Source organism: Salvia splendens, chromosome 16, assembly GCF_004379255.2.
Source record: "Salvia splendens isolate huo1 chromosome 16, SspV2, whole genome shotgun sequence".
In the NCBI taxonomy this organism is placed as follows: domain Eukaryota; kingdom Viridiplantae; phylum Streptophyta; class Magnoliopsida; order Lamiales; family Lamiaceae; genus Salvia; species Salvia splendens.
Window position 1 is genome coordinate 18,773,350 of NC_056047.1, and position 21,719 is coordinate 18,795,068.

The window sequence follows — 21,719 nt, forward strand, 5'->3', positions numbered from 1 at the left end:
ATTGACTTTATAAACTGGAGACACTATGATTCGTTGAATGTATATGGTCCTATCGATAATCAATGCAATATTTGAGATGAGAAATAGGACTAATTAAACATATAAAAATATAGAAATTGTAGACAAATTGATGAGGGGGGTGGGTAAGCAATAGCCTAGATAACAAGTAATAATGCATAAAGTAGAATAAAATAATTCAGCTTGTCTGGTCATTGACTTTTTTTTATTATTTTAATTTCCTGACGTTTTGTTTTATTAAAAGATTAATAATGAAGCCACGAACCTACCCTCGCGCTTTCTACTTCGTCATATTCAGCTGCATTTCCCTTCCCTTCCCTTCTTCACTCGCTCCATCTCAAACAAATTTCTCATTCCCCCAATTACTCCTATCTCTCTCTCTCTCATATCAATTCATATCACCATCATCATCATCATCTTCGTCGATTAATCCTGGATCAATCTGCCGGATTTTCAATTCCTTAATCCTACTTTTAAAAAAAGCCCTTCCAAGTATGTAATCTTGTGTTTTCAGGTTTCTAGCTTCGAAATTCTCTTACCAAAAAAGAAAAAAAATTCATTTCTACTGAATTCTATGCATCCATCTCTAATTTGCTAGTTGCAGATTAAGCTGGATTTTTTATCTCCTATTCCGTAGCCGCACCTTTAAAAAAACCTACCAATTATGTAACTTCGCCTTTCTTCAATCAAACCTTCATCCTCTCCAAAAAAAACCAAAAAAAAAACAAAATCTGGTATGCTCAATCTGTGAGTAGCGATCGCGATCGATCTGGATACAATACATCATCTCGTGTAGATCCAACTTGAAAAAAACCTACACAGCATGTAACTGTAGCCGTATCCATCTTCCCTCGCGTTTTCCGCTACTTTTTACTAAAAAAAAAGAGAAAGGGATCGAGGTCGAGATTTGAGAATGAGCGGGGACTACGAAGCTGGAAACGCGGCGATTTCTGCACCGGCGACGCCGGGGACGCCGACGCCGCTGATGCCGTCGATGAGGGTGGACTCGCTCTCCTACGATCGGAAGTCAATGCCTCGGTGCAAGTGTCTGCCTGTTGATGCGGCGACTTGGGGCGCCCCTCACACATGCCTCACCGACTTCTCTGTGCCTGATATCTCACTCACTCGCAAGGTATTTTTTCTTCATTTTTTAAAATGCAATGATATTCGTGTGATTGCTTTCGTCTTTTTCTGCTGCGTGGGGTCCCACCTCCTTTTCATCTCAGATTTACAATTAATGAACTAGCGCAGCTGCATTAATTCTATAACTACGCTTCAATTATTTAATTGCGGATTAATCAACTTTTTATGTGCGGTTTTATTTTGACTAATGAAACATTGTTATCGTGAGTGTATCTTGTTTAATGCAGTTGGTGAATGTATTTGTTTCATATGGAGAGTTGAGTAATTATATATTGAGAATAATTGAGAGAGGTGAAAAAGCAGATTGATACTTTTTGGTTGTGTTAGTTGATTAAACGGTGATGTGCCACAAGCCTGTCACCTATTTTTTGACTCTTATGCATATCACTGTCTGTTATGTTACTCACGCATTGATGTGACGCCTTTCCTTTCACATTCCCATCCTACTCCTTTCCGCAATGTTTTTTTCTACTCTCACAGTGCAACCCAATTCAATTCAATTTCATTTCTTATTTTTATTTCTAACCCAATTCAATTTGAAAACATACTGCATTAAAAAACACCCAACATAAAATCAAAATACAACTAAAAAGTTAATAAAATAAAAAAGCACACAATTAAAATCCTAAAAAATTAAAAGTTACATAATTTAAAATACAAATTTAAAGAAAATAAAAAAACTACTTCGCCGGCGAATCATCCTCCGAAGGCGGTCGAAGTGGAGGAGGAGTAGGAAGGCCAAGTTGTGCTGCCATATGCACAATTCCGTTGGCCGCGTATTGGGAGGGAGAGAAGCGGGAAGGGTCAGCCATTGTGGCGGTCATGTACACCTCCATAAGGGTGTTCAAGCCTCCCCTGAGCCCGATCCCGAGCGCGCCTGGCTTGATTCACCTTCGCCGCCTTAGTCCCTTGCGGTCGACGGCGCCCACGGCTGGATCCCCAGTCATCGCCGGCCGTACCCGCAAACTCCTGCGGTGCACCCTCTTGTCCGCCGCTGCCCTCACCGGTGTCACCAGACAAGTATTGGCCACTCGCCGTGTGCTTCGTGCGCTTTGAGGTTGAGCCCGAGCTGGAGCGGACACCGCCAGCCTACCTTTCCCCGTCCTTGACAGCCTGCCAAACATCAACATATTTGAATTGTTTGTCGGTGTCCTGGTTGTAGACGCGCAAAGCCGCCCTCAGAATGTCGGCTCCCGTGGCGCCGCTTTGGTAGTGCGCCGCTTCGGTCGAGTAGAAGCCGCAGAATTTTTTGACCTGTCTGTCGACTCGGTCAAAGTGAGAGCGGAACATTTTAAATGTGCGCTTGCGGGAGCCTTTCGGCTTGATCTGGTGGTAGAGCTCGCAGATCTTTTCCCAGAAACACTTCCGGGGTTGTTGATTCCCGACGATGGGATCGTACGAGACGGTAACCTAGGCGTTGTACACTGCCAGCGTTTCGAGGTTGCTGTACGGATGCAGGCCTAGATCCTCTTCCTCCTCCTCGCCCGCCTGGGGTTCCGATCTGGAGCTTCCACCGCCTCGGCCTACTCCCGACATGCGATCAACGGAAAAATCCTCCCGAATCTGGGATAATCCCTGCGAATACCGCGGGGCGGAGGGACAAACATATGCATCCACGTCAAAATTGGGTGATTGGTACCCCCCGGCGTTGCAGAACCATGGGTGCCCGGCGTCGACGAACCGGAACCACCGAGTGTGTTGATCATGGTCTCCCAATCGCCGAACGCGTTGAGATCCCACCTGCCGGAGCCTCCACCGCCGGAGTTGCCGTCGCCGGACATCTTGTGATGAGTTGTTAGATGAAAATTGGAGAGGAAATTGAGATGATTTAGGAAGAATAGATGTGTAGTTGTGTGTGAAATGAGGATGAATTAGGAGTATTTATAGAGTAAAAATATTAATTAAAAAAACGGTAATAAATAAACGATAATATTACCGTTCGAAAATTTTTTATTTATTTATTTTTTTAAATTTGATATTTAAAAAAAAAAGATTTATTGCGTCAGCACGTGACGACGCCCACTCGCGGGCCGGCTAGTGGGCTTCACGCATGACGCAGGGGCGCGCCACGTCGCCAGGGCGCGTGGCGAGACAGCCCGTCGCTTGTCTCGCAGGTACGGGACGCGAGACGCGCTGGCGACGGGCGCGGGACGGAACGGCTCCTCGCAACGTGTCGCGCGACAGAATGCGCGACGGCCGCGTGCCGCATAGTGGATGCTCTCAACAACTTTTCTCTTACTTTTTTCCTTCTCTCTTACTAATAATATGGACCTCACATTCCAATAACACTACTTCTTTCTTACTTTTTTCACTTCTCTCTTACTTTACCAATTCTACATTAAAACTCATGTCATTCATAAAGCGCCATATTTTTCGTTTATTACCAAAAATAGTACTTCTTTTGTTCATTGTTAATAGAAGCATTTCTTTTCGGCAATGATTTTAAGAATAGTGTGTTAAATGGATGGTGAATAAAGTAAGAAAAATGAAGACAGAATAAATTAAAAGAGAGAGTTACTTTTTTGCCAAAAATAGAAATGACTCAATTATCTTGGAACTTCCCGAAATGGAAAAATGACTCTATTAACATGGAACGGAGAGAGTAAAAAGTAAATGATACACTTAATTATGGAAGGACGAATCTGTCAGCCATTTGTTCTAGTTTCCTTTTTTTTGTTTGTTTGTCATTATTTATGACGTTCTACTTTTTACATTTTTTAACAGATTCTATAATCCACTAACTTATTCCTTACTCATATTTTATCATTACAAAACTAATAATACTCTATATGTTTTATTAAATATGAAACATTTCCTAAAATGAAAAAACCTCATCTCAACTCTTTATTCTCTCTAACTTTACACTCCATTAATTCACAAAACAACACTATATAAAATCTCGTGCCGAAAAATTAAGTGTTTCATATTTATTGGGACGAATTGAGTATGTAAAAGTAGAACACGCATTACACTTAACTTTTTCATCATTTGCTATTCATTTCATAAAATCCGTGACAAGCCAAAAAAATGTGACGATTAATGGCGGAAGTCGGGAGTACTATCAATAACTTTAGAAAAGAGACATTAGGGGCAACTTGGTAGACTGGATAACTTAGGGACCTTAGGGGATAACTTACACTGTATCTAACCGTTATCTGACTTAAAATGTATGTTCTTATTGCGTTGTGAAGCTCGGAGCAGAGTTCGTAGGCACATTCATCCTGATATTCGCAGCGACGGCGGGTCCGATCGTGAACGAGAAGTACCACGGGGTGGAGAGCCTGATCGGGAACGCGGCGTGCGCGGGGCTGGCGGTGATGATCGTGATCCTGTCGACGGGCCACATCTCCGGGGCGCATCTCAACCCGTCCCTCACCATCGCCTTCGCCGCCCTCCGCCACTTCCCCTGGGTCCAAGTCCCCGCCTACATCGCCGCCCAGGTCTCCGCCTCCATCTGCGCCTCCTTCGCCCTCAAGGGCGTCTTCCACCCCTTCCTCTCCGGCGGCGTCACCGTCCCCTCCGTCGCCACCGGCCAGGCCTTCGCCCTCGAGTTCCTCATTACCTTCAACCTCCTCTTCGTCGTCACCGCCGTCGCCACCGACACCCGCGCCGTCGGGGAGTTGGCGGGAATAGCGGTTGGGGCCACGGTGATGCTGAACATCCTCGTGGCGGGCCCGTCGAGCGGCGGCTCGATGAATCCGGTGAGGACGCTGGGGCCGGCGGTGGCGGCGGGGAACTACAAGGCCATATGGATATATCTGGTGGCGCCTACGCTCGGGGCGGTTGCCGGGGCGGGTATCTATACGCTTGTTAAGCTCCGTGGGGAAGAGGAGGAGGTGCCCCGCCCGGTCAGGAGCTTCCGCCGCTGATTCGTATCTGCAGCTTTCTGATTATATATATTATGGTTTGATGAAATAAAGGCCAGGGATGAGGAGACAATATATGTATTGATTATGACCATCGCCCTGAGTGATTGATGAATTAATGTGTGTGTTTGTGTTTGTGTGTGTGCTTGGACAATTCTGTAACATTTTCTTGTGTTTCACTGCTTTGTCCTATATACAATTGTTGTTTGCCAAGTTCTTTTGCTTTTAAATTCATGTTCATCCTATATTCTGATATAATACATTTATATAGGGAATATGATAAAATGCAAACTCTAGATATTTTGTTCAATAATGATAAAATATAAATTCTATATATTATACAAACTCCAAACTCCTCAACACAGTGTCAACATATTATAAAATTTCAAGATTTTGATGTCAACCGTTGACACTGTGTTGATATTTTTTGTCGATATTATTTTGTAATCTATTGACATTTTCTAATTGTCCATATTATAGTTTGAAGTTTGTACAATACTTAGAGTTTGTAATATATCCAAAGTTATATATGACCTGCATATCCTCCAGAAATAGCATGTTTCGGAGAGAAAACATCACCAATTTGAATAGTCACAATTTATTGCAATTCAACCAATGCAACTACATAGTAGTACTACGTAATTTGGTTAGGCATGGACGAATGGAGCCGCATCTCATCCTTATGAAAAAAGAATTCTTGTTTTGCGTGATTTTAGAGAAAAAAAGTTTATCCAAATGATTTTTTTTTTATAAGAGGAATCACATTAAGATTATTTACATGTTTAAAAAGAAATATACCAATGCTATTAGAGTTTTAAAGAGTAGACTGGGCCAAAGGCCACCCGCGACGCGTTACGCGGGTGGCCCGTATTTTGTTCATGCGTGACGAAATCGGGGCGGGACGCGTTGCAACGTCTCGTCCCGTCACCAGTCCCGTTCCACCGTGACGAAACGCGGGACGGCTCGCCATGCGCCGAGGCGACGTGGCGCGCTCCCAGGCCATGCGTGACGCCCACTCGCCGGCCCGCGAGTGGGATTCGTCACGCTGACGCAATAAATCATTTTTTTTAAAAAATTCGAATTAAAATATAAAAAAAAATTGGCAAACGGTAATGTTACCGTTTTTATAGCCGTTTCCAATTTTTTTTTACCATATAAATACTCCTAATTCATCCTCATTTCACACACAACTACACATCTATTCTTCCCAAATCATCTCCATTTCCTCTCCAATTTTCATCTCAAATCATCTCTCTTTTATTCTTCCCCCAAATTTAATCGATCTCATGGATCCGTATGAGCAAATGCGTCGAATAATGAAAGAATCACTTGAAGAAGATCGACGCCGGGAGAGTAGCAATCCAAGCAATCCGGTAATAAAATGTGTACGAGCAATACGGTAATCTCTTCCAGCAATCCAAGCACCAGTTTGCGTCCGTGTTATATCGTCCCACTCGATATTATCATCCATAACCTGGCCAGTTTAAGAAAGCATTCAACAGCAGATACAGATTAGCAATATTGTTATCCTAACTAACTATGGCAAGACTGAATATCGCATATGCAATCTAGAAAAGATCCAACTTAAAAATCAAAAGTAGCAAGGATGTGATTTTTGAGAAACAAGGTAAAGACATGAGTCCTAAGAAAAGTAGCATAATATCATGGGAAAGAATTTACTAACAGCATGTATGGATGGATGTATTACCTCTACATGTTCAAGGGGCAATGGAATTCCAATACTCTGCATACTTGTCTGGGGAAGGGGGCGCTTAACACAAGACCATCGGAATACATCCACGACAGTGTTTTCACCATCGACAACACTTCGTTCACCATTAATGGAATGTGCGTAGTTAATTTGAGGTCTTCCAGTTTCAGATGCTGTTCCAGCTTTTACTACCTTCTCTCGATTAAAGCATAGTTCATACCTGTAGATAGCTCCATTGTAGTTCATATTAAAAATAAACTCAACTCAACCCCCACAACTAGTAAACTGAAGAGAACATGATGTTGTACAACCCCAAGAGTCATTCCTATGATCCTGTATAGCATATGAATGACAAAAAGAGTTGAGAATTAATATAATAAAATCTACTACTTGGTAAGGAAATCAAACTAGAAGGTAGAAAATCTGCTGATAATGTGATTTAAATTTTACCCAAAATATATACCTGCGAAAATGAGTCTCTACATATAGCACTTTTCCCCTCTTTAAGCGTGCCGATGTAAAGTGGGACCTTTTTGGACCTTTGTCAGCAACCGCATTCATGCTGTATTTCAGCCTAAATAAACCAGAAATCAATAATAAGGGAAAAATCACAGGTAGAAATAAAAAGGAGTACAGCAATTGGTATACCATCCCATTTTTAGCCTATTAGATAATTCACCAGGATCATTGTTGATAATAACAAAAACAGTAATCACTTCGGAATATCTATGACAATAATTTATGACAGATATTGTTACATGAAAAAGCAATCTAAATAAGAAGTGTGCATAGAATTTGATGGAGTTTAACCTTAACTTAACTAGCCCAGGTAGAATATATTTGCAATCCACATATCCAGCCATTCACAAAGATAGTGCTAATTAAACGGGGCTAATAATAATAAAAAAAAAACTTGATGCCAAAACCGTATAAGAGTTCAAATAGTACAGTTGAAGAGCGCATAACATACCAAGGCTCCATGCAGAGGTTGAACTGAGCTGTTACTTCACGGACAAACTTTTGCTGGCGTAATGCATTCTGGAAAAAACAGATGTAAATTTATTTATTTTATGATTTTTTTTATTGAGGGAGTGGGTGTTAGGTTAAGCTATTCACAAGGACAGAGAAGGTAACGTATTCCTTATCAATAACAAAGATGTGTGTGCTTGGAGATGATAGAGTAGATAGAACATCACGATGCAATTACCGAAGCTGCAGCTCTAGTAGTCATTTTGCGCTCCAAAGTAACTGGAATTAAAGTAGGCTCCATAATTGATGATTGTGTAAGACAAGGTTTAAGATCAACAATCACACCTTCTTTCTGATAAAGAAGCACACCAGATCAATATAAGTAAATGAGTTAATACTCCCTCTGTCCCAAAGCATCGTTCATTTCTTTCCATTTTGGTACGCCTCACAACAGCATTCATTTTCCATTTTTGGGCTCTAACCCACCACAAACCTTTTATCTTTACCCTTACTTTATCAACTTATTCACAATATCACCAACCATGGCTCACCACTAACTTTCTCCACTAACCACACATTACCTACAATTTTTTACTCATGCCACAAAAAGTGATTAATGTTTCTCTAGGACAGAGGGAGTACTAAATAGCTGAGAGAGAGAGAGAGAGAGAGAGAGAGAGAGAGAGAGAGAGAGAGAGAGAGCAAAGGCAAACACGAATATAGCAAGTTAGTAACAACCATTACAAAGCAACATCGCTCAACACGATAGCTGCAACCAATGGCTGCACCCCATGCACGGGAACGGACATTATTCCTCAGTGTAGAAATATAACCTGACAGATTTAATGAAATAGAGTCAATTATCACAAAGCGTAGAACCCACAGAGAAATAAAAAAATATCACGCTCTTCAGTTCATCAGGTCAATATTCTCGTATAGGGATGTAATGCTTCCTAGAAAGATACTACTTTTTAGCAAAGCATCAACTTTTAAATGAAAAAGGTATAGTGACTAATGAAGTCTAACATGGAAAGGAAAACATACATCTAAAGCACACAGAGAAACATATACTCCACTACTCAATATGATGTATACTAGTTTAACAGTTGCACAAAATACTAAGGTCCATCCACTCACATTTCTTCACATAAGAAACCTTGATGCCTGTGAATATACTTCGGGTATAACAAGTTAACAACAAATGATAATAATGATACTCCTAGACTCGTAGTAGATAAAGTTATGTATATTGAGGTAATGGAAGCATCAATAGGTTCACTGACATTCACTAGCCACAAGTGCTATAGTCCAGGTAAACTATGTTATGAGCAGGCACTCTCTCCTACCCTCTTTTCTTCGTGTACTGCTATTTCTATTGAGCAAGTGTGAAAGAAGTTTTACATTGACATGCATTACATTTAACAATCAGAAGTCAGGACTTATGGAAACATCTGCTGAAAGAGCATGAATAATTTATGACTGGTTATATATAGAACATACTATCTTGTGGTGGCAGCACTCTGATGGTAGCCCTTAACTCCTGAGTAGTAGATGAAGGGGGAGAAGCTGTGGGGCGACAATATCCTGTATGCATCAGAACTAAACGAGAGTGTTTAATGTTAGTCGAAGTAGCATCAAGTACATCTTGATTGTGCAACATAAAGAAGCTGAAATCCAACCAAAAAAATAACAGAAAAGTGAAAGCTGCAATATATGACACTGAACATACCAGCCACCAAATCAGAGTCCACCGTATACACATCAGTCCCCCCAAAGCTGACCACATCTCACCTGCACAGGAATGACGGTAAAGTATAAAAGAAATGTGTCACAAGAAGGAAAGTTAAGAAGTGTGCACTGTTTTGTGGGACACCCTAAAATGGCTATGTGTGCACTATTTTCTGGGATGGAGGGAATATCTTTATTAGTCAATTCATCATTTGGAGAACAAGATGCAGAATTTAAGCTACTAAGCATTTATTTTTTTCGGTCTGAAGATATAAAAACCGATTGCTACCCACAATTAAGTTAAGTCCTTGATTTTGAACCCTCGCAAACTTACTAAAGCATGTATCTCATGCTTATACTACAGTTTGTAATGCATGTAGTAATATGAACTACATAAAATTTAGTCTACTTTTATATTGAATATTAAGCTATAATAAAGTAGTACTGTTAAGAATATTAGTATTCTGTCCCACATCGGTGATGTGACATAGCCTAGCTTAGTCTCTAGAACTATATATATGTGGCCTGTGTTGAGTAATAAAATACACCAAATACACTACTACTTTCTCTACTATGTCTATTTACTTTTCCGCTTATATCTATATTTTACTGTTCTACATAGTATCAGAGCGGATTCGAATCCGTCTCTAGAAAATTAGGGTTTCCAAAACAAAAAAAGGAACTAAATCAGGGTTTCTGCCGCTGCCCGCTCTACTATCCCCACCCTGCTCTTCCGTCACTACTCTACTCTACCCGAAATTATGTTTTGTTCTGCTCTAATGCGCTATTATGCCCAAACTAGGGTTTACGGTGTTGCTGCTCTACTCTGCAGAAATTTGGGTTTCTACCACTACTATATTGCACAACTGCTCTTCTCTTCCCGAACTAGGGTTTCTGACGTTGCTACATTCTGCACTATTATGGTTCTGCTATACCACTCTTTCCGAAATTACAGTGCTCTACTCCGCTACTCTGCCCAAACTAGGATTTTTACGTTGCTGTATTCTGCGCTATTATTTGCATGCTGTTCAACTCCTGCTCCGTTGCTCTGCGCGGTATTATCTACCTGCGCTCTTACTTGCTTTTTATCTACCTGCGCTCTTGTCAGCAGTTATTATTCTACTCCTACAGTTGTCCTCCTGCTACAGTTGCTACTACGCTACAACTGTCACTACTACGCTGCATCTACTACTTCTGCTCTACAGTTGCTACTCTGCTGCAACTGTCAATGCCTGCATCTGCTACTTCTGCTACAGTTGCAACAACTGCCCTACAGCTGCTACTCTGCTACAGCTGATACTACTACCTGCATCTGCTACAGTTGCAGGTACTGTCCAGCTGCTACTCTGCTACAGCTGACACTAACTACCATGCATCTTCTACTCTGCTACAGTTGCTACTACTGCTCTGCATCTGCTACTACTGCCCTATAGCTTCTACTCTGCTACAGCTACTACTACTCTGCCTTGAAGCTCTACTTATGCAACAGCTGCAACTACTACTACCCTATAGTTTCGGCTACTACTATTGCTGCCGATGTTTGAGGAAAAACATTTTTGAGAACTTTGTACCAAGCTGGCCAATATAGATGTTCCAGCTTGAGGGGGAGTGTAAAGAATATTAGTATTCTGTCCCACATAGGTGATGTGACATAGCCTAGCTTAGTCTCTTGTACTATATATATGTGGCCTGTGTTGAGTAATTAAATACACCAAATACACTACTACTTTCTCTACTATGTCTATTTACTTTTCCACTTATATCTATATTTTACTGTTCTACAAGTACATTTACAAGTGTAAAACAGCCAAACATATATGAAAATCATATAAAAGAAATGAGTTTTTAATGCTAGGAAATGGGCAAAAGCATGGTAAATTAATAAGGCATGAACATCTCAGGATTCAAAAGTATGAATTACCTATAGATAGGAGATTCAGAAATACAAGTGGAATCTATAAAGTTCAATCGGTGACTGGGGCCACATACGAAGTATGAGCATCAGGAAAACATATAATCATCTTACTTGCCGATTAGTAGCAGTAACATGTTCTGCTGGTATGCAAATTTCTAAAGTCAGGCCATTTTGAGCGCCATCACATGCTTTATCAGCTTGCAATGATTCATATTCCTTCCACAATTTTATGAGTTCTTGCATGCACTCACCAATTTTATAAACAACACAGGACACGCCAGTTTTACCTGCAAATGGACATCATGGATTCAAGATAAACACTATGATGTAACAGGAAATCTCATATAAAATCATAAAGAGTGCAACGTGGTATATTCGATGCCCTAGGTAGTATCAGAAACTATGGGAGAAAAAAAGCAAATAGACAGAGCAAACCCAGAATATTATGTAGGAAACTCCTGCTATTGAAGATACCATGAATTCGCTGCATTATAGTATTCATTGAAAGCAAAGTTCAAGAAAATTTAGCACTACTGCTAAATGCTTTGATCAGGTACTTTTCATGGCCATGTTAATCATGAAGTACTCCTCTAAGAGAAAATGTAATGCAAACCAGAAATCCAAGTTAATTATGCAAATGGAAGGTTACAATCATCCAGTCCAATTTGAGCATTACCTTGTGACCTGCAGAAAGGTCAAAACAAACAAAACATAACAGAGAAGAGTTAGGAACATCTCTGCAAGAGAAGTCAAACAAGAAAACCAAGCAGTAAGTGCACCACATCATTAAACTATAGATACAGGATATCCGATATGAACAATCAAAGGAACTCATGATAAGTAAAATGCAAGTAAATAAATCACCATGTTACTCAATTACTCATGCTTAATCATACCACAAAAAATTATGATGTGCAGAATTACATGGACTAATCATCAACGGCACAACCAGGGCAGGGATGGAAGGAATGAAAAAGAGAATTGATACCTATAGTAAAATCTGTCTCTTCTACGGGAAGGGGTTTATATCCTTTAAATTAATGAAAATAAAGTTCCAAGTTGTCGTATTTAGGTGGTTGGGGAGCTGGGGGGGTCTACAAGTAACAAATAATTTTCAATAGTGTGGCACGTGAACTTTGGTAACAAAGGAATGTATATGAAGGCTTCTGGGTACATTAATTTCATCTTGAATATTTCTTTAGCTGGTTGAAAGCGGATTAATTCTATCCAAGAGTTCCCTCAAGAGAAGGCAATTGGGAGCACAAAATTCTTTGTTAACGGGAAGGTAACTATGAATTGTTCTCTCATTTTACCGATGAGTATCTTATCTTTTATCTAACTTATGTAACAAACAATTCTTACACTCCCTCTCCAGTGACTTGGCAACAGTGGGGAGCATTGAATCTTAAGAACACATTACCATTAAGTCTCTCCCCTCCATTTAAGAAAATGTGTATCTCGACAAAAGTGCATAAGCATTAACTAGTACATGAATTCTAAGAGGCCGATTTCGTACAAACGACAAACAAATACGGAATTAATCTAATTTAGGCAAAGAAGTTCAAATCTACTTATCGGAACATATGTTACCTCTGAGAAGAAGACGGTGTTTGATAGAGAGAGAAAGAGAGTTCAATGAAATTTCTGTCAAGGGAACTGCCAAGCCTATTTTACTTTCTTTGGGATTGGGAAATATTTTTGTTTAACTAGAATTGGGTTAAGATTGTTGGTCATAAATCATTAAATGGAAAAAAGGAGGGAATTTAAAAGTGTTCCTAAAACTGAACACTGGCCATTTATTGCAGACATAAATGCTTTTTCATGATATAAAATTTGTGCCCCCACACCACACCCCTAATTTTGTTCCCCGGTCCAAGCACATAAAATTAAATCAATTGTATCTGTTAGCATGACTATCATAGCATATATACATATACAGGGTATGGTTCTCATAAAAACTTCTTATTGTGAGAACTAAGATAGAACTCTTACACTAACCTGTTAAGCATTTCGCAATATTTGCTCAGTGAATTCATTTATAGGTTCGGTGCAACAATTCTCTTACATATAAGGTTTGATGTCTACATGATCTTCAAATTTGATAAATGTATAGGTTTATTTCCATGGTATCAACTCTATAATTTTATAAGTCTGCTTGTATCAAATAATGGACAAGAATTGACAAAGTGGCATAAATCTAGGAGCAATTTTTGACACACTAGTCTATTAAATATTAGGGCTTCCTCCAAACAACTCCAACCAACATTGATTAGCTTCCATTTTGGCACAAAGTCCATGCAGCTGTAGTTATTCATTCAAACCAACTCTGGACTTCATTTTATCCCCATTTTTACCTTCGAATCCCCCCGTCATCTTAAATACTTTATGTTTAGTAACTGTTAACATTTGTAATAAGCATATTGGAAATAGTCAATAAATGAAAAATGTAAAGGTAACATCCATTTATGGTAAAAAATGATCTTGAGGGGTTGGGGATGGTTTACAGCAAATGATTCATTTCAATGCATAAGCCAAATAAGACACAACACAGGGAGATGTTCTTAATAACACATATTTCATGCATAAAGTGTTAATAGGATTCTAGACTATCAGAAAGACCAATTTAAGATGAAAATGGCAGCAGATACGTAGTTTGGCAAATTCTCTTTTTTTGCTCATCCACAGAAGAGTGCCGCTGAGGGCTATAATTTGTCTTTCCTTGCAACTCCAATTTCATATACAGATATATTAACACATTAGAAGCGCTAATTGCCACATACCAATCTGATGAAAGATATATGTGGCAAAGTTAAGCTCCCACCACCATGCCACAAATGCACTCGGAATTAAAAGCTGTCATAGTGAAAAGGGAAAGATAATAAAATCATACCCTTCATTATTATTGGAACCAGATCTAAAACGTGAATCGTGATTCCCCAATTGAGGACTACCTCTTGGCAGCAGCATTCTTTTTCTCTGCTGAACCCCACAATCTTCTCTTTCTCGTTCAGTACCTCCTTCAACTTGCATACTGTCTTCTAGTTCTTTTTCATAATACCTAATGTGTTTATCGGGTCTATCTGATTCTAAATCAACATCCCTTTCCTTCTTTTTGTCTCTTGCCTCCCGGTCAACATTTTTCCACTATCATGATCTTTCTTCTTCAGTTCCAAAGAGAAGTTTCCCTGTTTACTAAATTTTCCAGGAACCTTCTCATTCTGAGGAGCCTCTTTTTCCGACCCATTCAACAACTCCTTCACATTATCTTTTTCCTTTTCTGGCTCTTTCTTTTCAATTCCCCCCCTCTCAGACTCTCTTTCCTCCTTTCCCATATCTTTGGTCTCATTAATGTTATTATCATGCTGCAAGATGTTCTGGCAATCACTTCTTTCTTTATCTATTTCCCCCCCAAATCCCAGTGCTTCACTTCTTTACGCTTTCTATCTTTGTCTTTTAGCTTGTCATCAACTTTTGTATCGACCTTGTTCTCCCCAACTGCTTCACAAGCTTCAGAAAAGTCCTTATCATCAACATGCAAAACTTCATTACCAGCATCTGTTGGGCCATGCAAGCTACCTAGCGATGTATTCCCGGTTTCGGCATTTCCTCCTGGGACATCAGGATATTGTTTCAGACGGTGTTGTTCTTTCACATATTTCAAATTCAACTGGCTGCTGGATCCACTACAACCATCCTTATCTAGCTTCTCATTGCCCTTAGGTTCAGAATACGTGCCTCTTCCATGTTTTGATTCTTTATTATCATCACATCTGCCATCATGTTTATCAGATTTGGCAGTCTGTGGCAAATCCCTGGATTCAGACTTCATGTTGCGACTCTCGACTTTAACCTCTTTGATGCTGTGTTTGGAATCTGTGAACTCCATCCTGCTCTCTGAACCAACATGATCCGAGCGTGAATCATTTGGGGTTGGAACCCTGAGTAACATATTAGCAAGCAACGGTGATCTCCGATCTGCATCACGAGACTCATTGTTACGCGGTGCAATCTTAGGCACAACAACCTACACCAGAATATGTTCCCTGGTCATCATGTGGATTCTTTAAAACAGATGCGTGACTGTGATTGACACTACCACCAGCAATGCCGCTGCCATTGCCCCCTTCTTCATGAGGCCTTCTGTTAGGAGTTTCACTCATCTTTCAGTCAATTGAATAACCTAAATAAAAGAGAGAAACATAGTCCAGCAATTAATGGCCGACGCGTGCTTTAGAACAAAAAATCTGGCAGCAGATTAGCAACAGTCAATAAATTCCACCGTATATTTTTCATAGAAATCATCTTTTATGGACTTATAGTGGACCCTTATGCACTTGGAATCACATTCAAGGTTGCCTTCAAAATCTTATTTTAGCAGATTTACCCAACACTTAATAAATTTGGCAAAAACAAGTCATTAAACCAAGCAACTTAGCAGATTTAGCTCGACTTATGGAAAAGATGCTTCGATCGTTAGAATGTTAACCGAGCAACGGAGCTTAAAAAATCAGTGATGAAAGCAAGGTTGAGAAAATTAGTGAAAAATATCAAGGCAAGGTCCTCAACCCCTTCCAACGACCAATTATATAAAAAGACTAAATTAGGGCATGGAAACACTAACGAATTCAAACATTCCAGCAAAAACGGTATGCATATTCCATTTTTTGCATTGAAACGACAATGAAAAGGAGCACATTTAGGTAAAACATACCTCCGCAGCGGGGAAGAAGGAATTGAATTGGTTTGAGGAGCAAGTGCTTTTCTTCAGTCTGTAATAGATTTGAGAGGTTTCGTTTCGTGGCTTGTTAAAGAGATTGAAGAAGCTCGTCGTCTACGACATGAACGACAGCGAGGATCCGTTGCATAATATTTAATGCAGTATTTATTTTATTTATATTTATAGCTACACGTGATAAAATAAAATAAAATAAAATAAAATAAAAGGCGGCTAAAGGTCTGACCAAAATCAAAATCCCTAACAATGGAAGGAAGCTGCAGATGAGAAATTCGCCGGATAATTGGTCTTCGTCTTCCTCCTCCGGCAATTGAAAATGGATCCAGAGCAGACCTTTATTCGGGTGCAGGAGCGCTTTTCTGAGATGCTCACCCCCAATATCAGAGCAAAGCTCGAGTACTTTTTCCTCTTATTGGCAATTACCCTCTTCTCTATCCTCGTTGTTATGCACGCCAATTATGTTCAGCAGGTTTCCTCCTTAATCTCTCTCTTCTTCTTCTTCTCTAATTGCACAAAATTTGTGGTTTGGTGTTGTTGATCAAATTATTTACTGTTTCCTGTGGGCATCATCGTTTCAGTTCCATATTTGCATCTTTACCCCTTTTACTGTATTATTATCATTGAATGCTGCAGCCTGGCTGTTCCAGTGAGTTCCCTAGTGCCCATATGTCTGATGCCCAGCTTATTCAGATTAAGGTATGAAATGATCCTTCTTTTTTTTTTTTTTATCGAAATCATGCTCTTCTCCAACGTGCAAAACATTCTTGTTCGACTGATTATGACAGCTTCTTAGTTTTATTTGCTCTCTTTCAGATCACCAGCGCTGGCTTGTGGTCACATAATGAGCCCATTAATCAAGAAATAGACGCGCATGCTAAAGAAACTGGCGCTGAAAGTGAAGAACATACCAATGTGGACGGGGGCGGTTCACCTCATTTGGCTGCAGATTCGTGGTTGAGCTGGATAAGCTCTGATGCAAAGATGATGAAATCTCGACTACAATTTTGGAAGACTGACAATGATGTTTTAGAATCCCAAAGAGAAAGTTCTATCAGCTGTGAAAGGTTTAAGCCACCATCTGATGATGTGCCTCGGAATAAGTTTTTCGTTTCGCCAAAAGAATCTCTTAGGGCGGCTATATTTCATATTGGTAGAAAGTGGCATGGCCGTTTGTCTTTCTTTCTCAGATTAGCAAGGCGAACTCTTGGAGGTTTATGGGTCAGATTATGATGATATATTTCTTCCTTTCCCTTTCTGTGAATTGGTTACCAATGATGTCAGGAATCCATATACATCTTTTCTTTAAGAGATTATTTTATGCAGCAGACAGACTTTGCAAAAAAGCTCTTATTAACCGTAGCTGCACATCCATGCAGGACATTGCTGGTATTAATTTGAATTTTGATATTCCCAAGTGGTTAAGGATCTTACATTTGGATAGGTTCAACTCCTACGCAGGTAAATGCTTTCACTGCTCATGTATTTACTAGATTTTTGGTGACATTTGGTGCATGGTTCCAGTCCATTCAACTTCGAATAATGAGATTTTAGCTCTTTTGTTTTGCAATCCCATGGAATTTGTTATCACTTCCCTCTGTAACCTAATTTGTAATGGAGTATGTTAGATTATCCTTAATCCTAGCATGCTTTGTTTCAAAGTCTCCTAAACTTTGGTTAAGGTTCTTACATGAGTTCTTGAGTGTGTATTGCTTCTGAGGGTGCTGCCTTGTAGACATTTTAAGAGTATAAGAAACCATTCATCTCATGCAACCTTATTGTACTTTTTATTACTATCTCAGTGCAGTGTCTAGAGAAGAGAAGCAAGGCATTTGAACCAGCTTATTTGTATACCATGGAAAAGGTTTATTTGATAAGTATTTTCTTGTTTACTTTTCAGCATCGAGCTACCCTGTTGTGGTGAATAATATTGGTATTTGGTAATTTACATTTTGCCTCCGGAATTTTTCAAGATTTTCCCTCCAGGAGGCAGAGCGTCATTTACCCTTCTCTGTCAGCTTTTTTTTTACGTGATGACTTCTTGTGTAGGGTTATTTTTTGTTGCCTGAAGAAGCTAGATCAAGGCATGGAATTCATACAGTTAATATCAGTATTTCAGCTCGACATAATTGCTTTGGCAATCGGTAATATAGTTTTTCTTTTTCTTGCATTCTAAATGAAAAGACTGTCCGTTTAATTGATATTTTGTTTTTGCATAGTTTGAGCTAAGGTTTCAACGTCTTTATTCTACTTTGTACACAGAATTAGGTTATCTTTTCTTGTGATATAAAAAAGAGGCTCTGCTTTATGCTGTTACTACACAGTCCCTTTCACTCAGATATTCATTTCATTGACATTTTTACTGGGCTAGCTGTGGAGAGTTGTATGATTCTTTGAATTAGACATATCTGCATGATTTTAGCAATGTGATAGTATTAGCTTACTACTCACTTAGTATATGTATAGAGCACATTTGACATTAAACTAGAATTCAAATTTCAAAACGAATCAAATTTGCATGCAGACCTTACCAAAGTTGTTCACAGTTCACAATACATGAATTGGAGTAGAAGATAGCAAGTTAACTTGATATATGTATTCTGCTTCCAGTAAAATTTATTTACTTGAAATACGGATAGTTGTGCCATTAGCACATTAAGACAACTAACCTATTATGTTTCTAGCTACTAACGTTAAATTTATATGGTGGTTTTTGTTCAGGTGGCAGCAGTTGTTGATAAACAGGGTAGTAGGATATGACACTATTTTGATGAATAGTTTATTGAATTCACCTGGCCAAGGTACCAAGTTTCTGTGCTCTTAGTTATTGTTCAAAGCTTGGAAATTTCTTGGTTTTGCTCTTTCATAAAACCACACTGATTATTGTGTAACAGACTGCCATCTCTAACTTGATTCTTGCACTGCTCTTCTGCCACATATCTATCTCTGAGTTAATGGGTTTTGTCAAATCAGCCAATTTATAGTGTGAATTTATTACTCGTAACCTTTAAAATACTTGTTTCATATGACTTAATATGATTTTGCTATCTTGATCAAGTAAGGCATAGCTAGCCTAGAGTACTATTAGTATGTGTTTCCTTCCATTATACTAGATGTTTTGCAATTTGGGCAGGTTACCTTTACAATTACCAAACAAAGGAGTTCTATAACCTTACCTATGCTCACGAGCAGCCTGAAAGTTCTGCAAAATTCGGAGGTTAATTGTTTTACCATTTCCTCACTAGATTCAGACATATCTAATCTGTCTTTTAAAAATTAAATATGTTACATGATAATAAAACATGACATGCTCTTCTTCTGCTGTCCTTTGCAGACTATCTTGTGACCAAGTGCGGCGTATTAATGATGTCACTATTTGTTTTCTTCACTACCACAATGTCAGTTTCATTTACATTGAGAGAGACGCAAACGCGTATGCTGAAGTTTACAGGTATGTTTTGACAAATGAGCTGTATTATTTAAATGATTGTCCTAGTCTTTCATCATGCCATGAAAGATTTTCATAAAAGAAACACATTATTGATTAAGTTTGCATCATTATGAATCTGAAGCAGGTACTAATATTAGATCAGTCAGCTTGAGTCTTACATTATGCTGTCACAACAAGAGTTCCATGGTTGAAGATAGAGTGACGCAACTTATTGTTTTGAAATATATATTTGATTTTGACCTGATTGCTGGGTGACGTATCGTAATATTTCTTTTTTCTCCCCTCTATATCTATATGGTCTTTACTTGCCATATCTGTATCCTTATTTCAGTACAGCTCCAGCATCATGCTCGACACAGGCTTCCAACCTTTCAACTGATTTTTGTGCATGTAATAGAATCTCTTGTTTTTGTACCGGTAAGCATGCAACTACTTTTAGTGATCTTTTGCTCCTTGCACCCCGTTTTAAGTGAACTGACACGTCTCCTTATTTTGCATCCAGATAATGATTGGAATACTATTTTTTCTATTTGAGTTTTATGATGATCAGCTTTTGGCTTTCATGGTCTTGATTCTTGTCTGGATCTGTGAACTCTTCACGCTTATCAGGTGGTTCCCTTTCCTTAGCTTCTACCGAACAACAAAAGTATGAAAAAAGCAAGAGAAGCAGATTCTTACTAAAATATTAACAGGAATATATCTCTATAAAGCCAAACATTTTGAATGATATTTAACAGCTAAATGGCTTTTGTTGCAATTAATTTGCCTAACCTTGTGGATAAGATGTCTGACTTCTAACTAAGGAAAGCCACCCGATGCCAATATCTCTACTATCCATATGTTTAGGGTTGTAGACTTGTAGTAGACTATCATGTGTGATCCACAGCTAAAGCCTGATAACACACTAATCAGCCCTTCCCTGATAATTTCTATACGATATATGGTTGACCTATAATTTTGGTCTCTGATTCTACGCGTGACTGATTCTTGAGCATTCTTTTTACTGACACAGTTGTTTCTTGTATTGCATGCAGTGTCCGTACACCTATATCAATGAAGTTCTTTCCTCGGTTCTTTTTGCTCTATTTTTTAGTGTTTCACATATACTTTTTCTCCTATACATATGGTAATATTCGAGTACCTCAGCATCAGATGATCATATTATCCAAGTCATTATTCTCTGACATGCCAATTTTGTGCATGCAGGGTTTTCTTATTTAGCTCTCTCAACTTCTGCAGCATTTATGCAGCACCTTGTCCTCTATTTCTGGAATAGATTTGAGGTACATGCTTCAATCACTATATGTTTGTAAGTTATAATGCAGTATCTTGGAAGGAAGAATCAGAGTTGCGAGATTGAGGGTAAAACAATGTGAAGATGCTATTATTCTTCATGTCCTCCCATTAGTTATTGTCACTTAGGGATCGCCTCCTAATGGAATATCCTGGCAGGTTCCTGCTTTGCAGAGGTTTATGCAAAATCGTCGTTCTCATTTTCAGCAACATCCAGATTTTCATATCACATCCTCTACTGTACTGGCATCAACGCTTCGCATCACAAGGTTAAACACGAGGAACCCTGGAGCTGTAAACTCAGATATGGCCCCTGGACCTGTACCTCGAGGTGGGGGAACGCCAAGAAATGCCCCGACTGGTCCTGAGGAGCAGCCCCCTAATAGGGTGGGCAATCCTCTGAATCTTGGCGAACAACCTGTCCTTCATCAGCCAGAGGGTGGAGGGAATCCTGGGGCCATGAGTTCGTTTAGCTCACTGCTGTTGTGGATCCTTGGGGGAGCTTCATCAGAGAGCCTCAACTCTTTCTTGTCCATATTTCGAGACTTCAGAGATCAAGGTCAAGTTTATGCAGAACCTCCGCAGCAAGAAAATCGTGCAGCACAGAACAATGAATGAGGCATCCCTTTGCTCTCTACTCAGTAAAGTAAATACTGCTGATGCGCCCTCGGATCAATTCATCACAGCTGCAGTTTGTATGATTAAAATACTGTCAAGACAGGATTTACAATCAACCGATTTTAGCCAAAATTTGATGCGAGAGCAATGTACTCTAATACATATGCTATTCTACTGTAATAACATGTACATAAGCAAATGGCCAGCTTCAGAATTTCCAAGTAAAGTAAAATCCAACTCAGTTTTGTGCAGCGACTTTTATCTCATTCCTTCCA

The 21,719-nt window shown here is 39.4% G+C and overlaps 2 protein-coding genes and 1 pseudogene across 2 annotated transcripts; 2 read left to right on the top strand and 1 right to left on the bottom strand.

Annotated features, from left to right (window-relative positions):
- The first annotated feature begins 281 nt into the window (after window positions 1-281).
- On the top strand, window positions 282-5,240 carry LOC121772291 (probable aquaporin NIP5-1). The gene is made up of 2 exons (XM_042169326.1): window positions 282-1,150; window positions 4,353-5,240. Exons 1-2 carry the CDS (start codon window positions 932-934, stop codon window positions 5,028-5,030), a joined length of 897 nt encoding a protein of 298 aa, XP_042025260.1. The 5' UTR covers window positions 282-931; the 3' UTR covers window positions 5,031-5,240.
- Window positions 5,241-6,257: 1,017 nt separating this feature from the next.
- On the bottom strand, window positions 6,258-16,220 carry LOC121771766 (annotated as a pseudogene).
- A 71-nt stretch (window positions 16,221-16,291) lies between these two features.
- On the top strand, window positions 16,292-21,705 carry LOC121771767 (membralin-like protein At1g60995). The gene is made up of 14 exons (XM_042168636.1): window positions 16,292-16,554; window positions 16,719-16,781; window positions 16,899-17,303; window positions 17,462-17,543; window positions 17,885-17,946; window positions 18,132-18,226; window positions 18,804-18,883; window positions 19,216-19,299; window positions 19,417-19,533; window positions 19,865-19,950; window positions 20,036-20,142; window positions 20,568-20,659; window positions 20,740-20,816; window positions 20,986-21,705. The coding sequence occupies exons 1-14, from the start codon at window positions 16,402-16,404 to the stop codon at window positions 21,442-21,444; spliced, it is 1,962 nt and encodes a 653-aa protein (XP_042024570.1). The 5' UTR covers window positions 16,292-16,401; the 3' UTR covers window positions 21,445-21,705.
- Window positions 21,706-21,719: the final 14 nt, after the last annotated feature.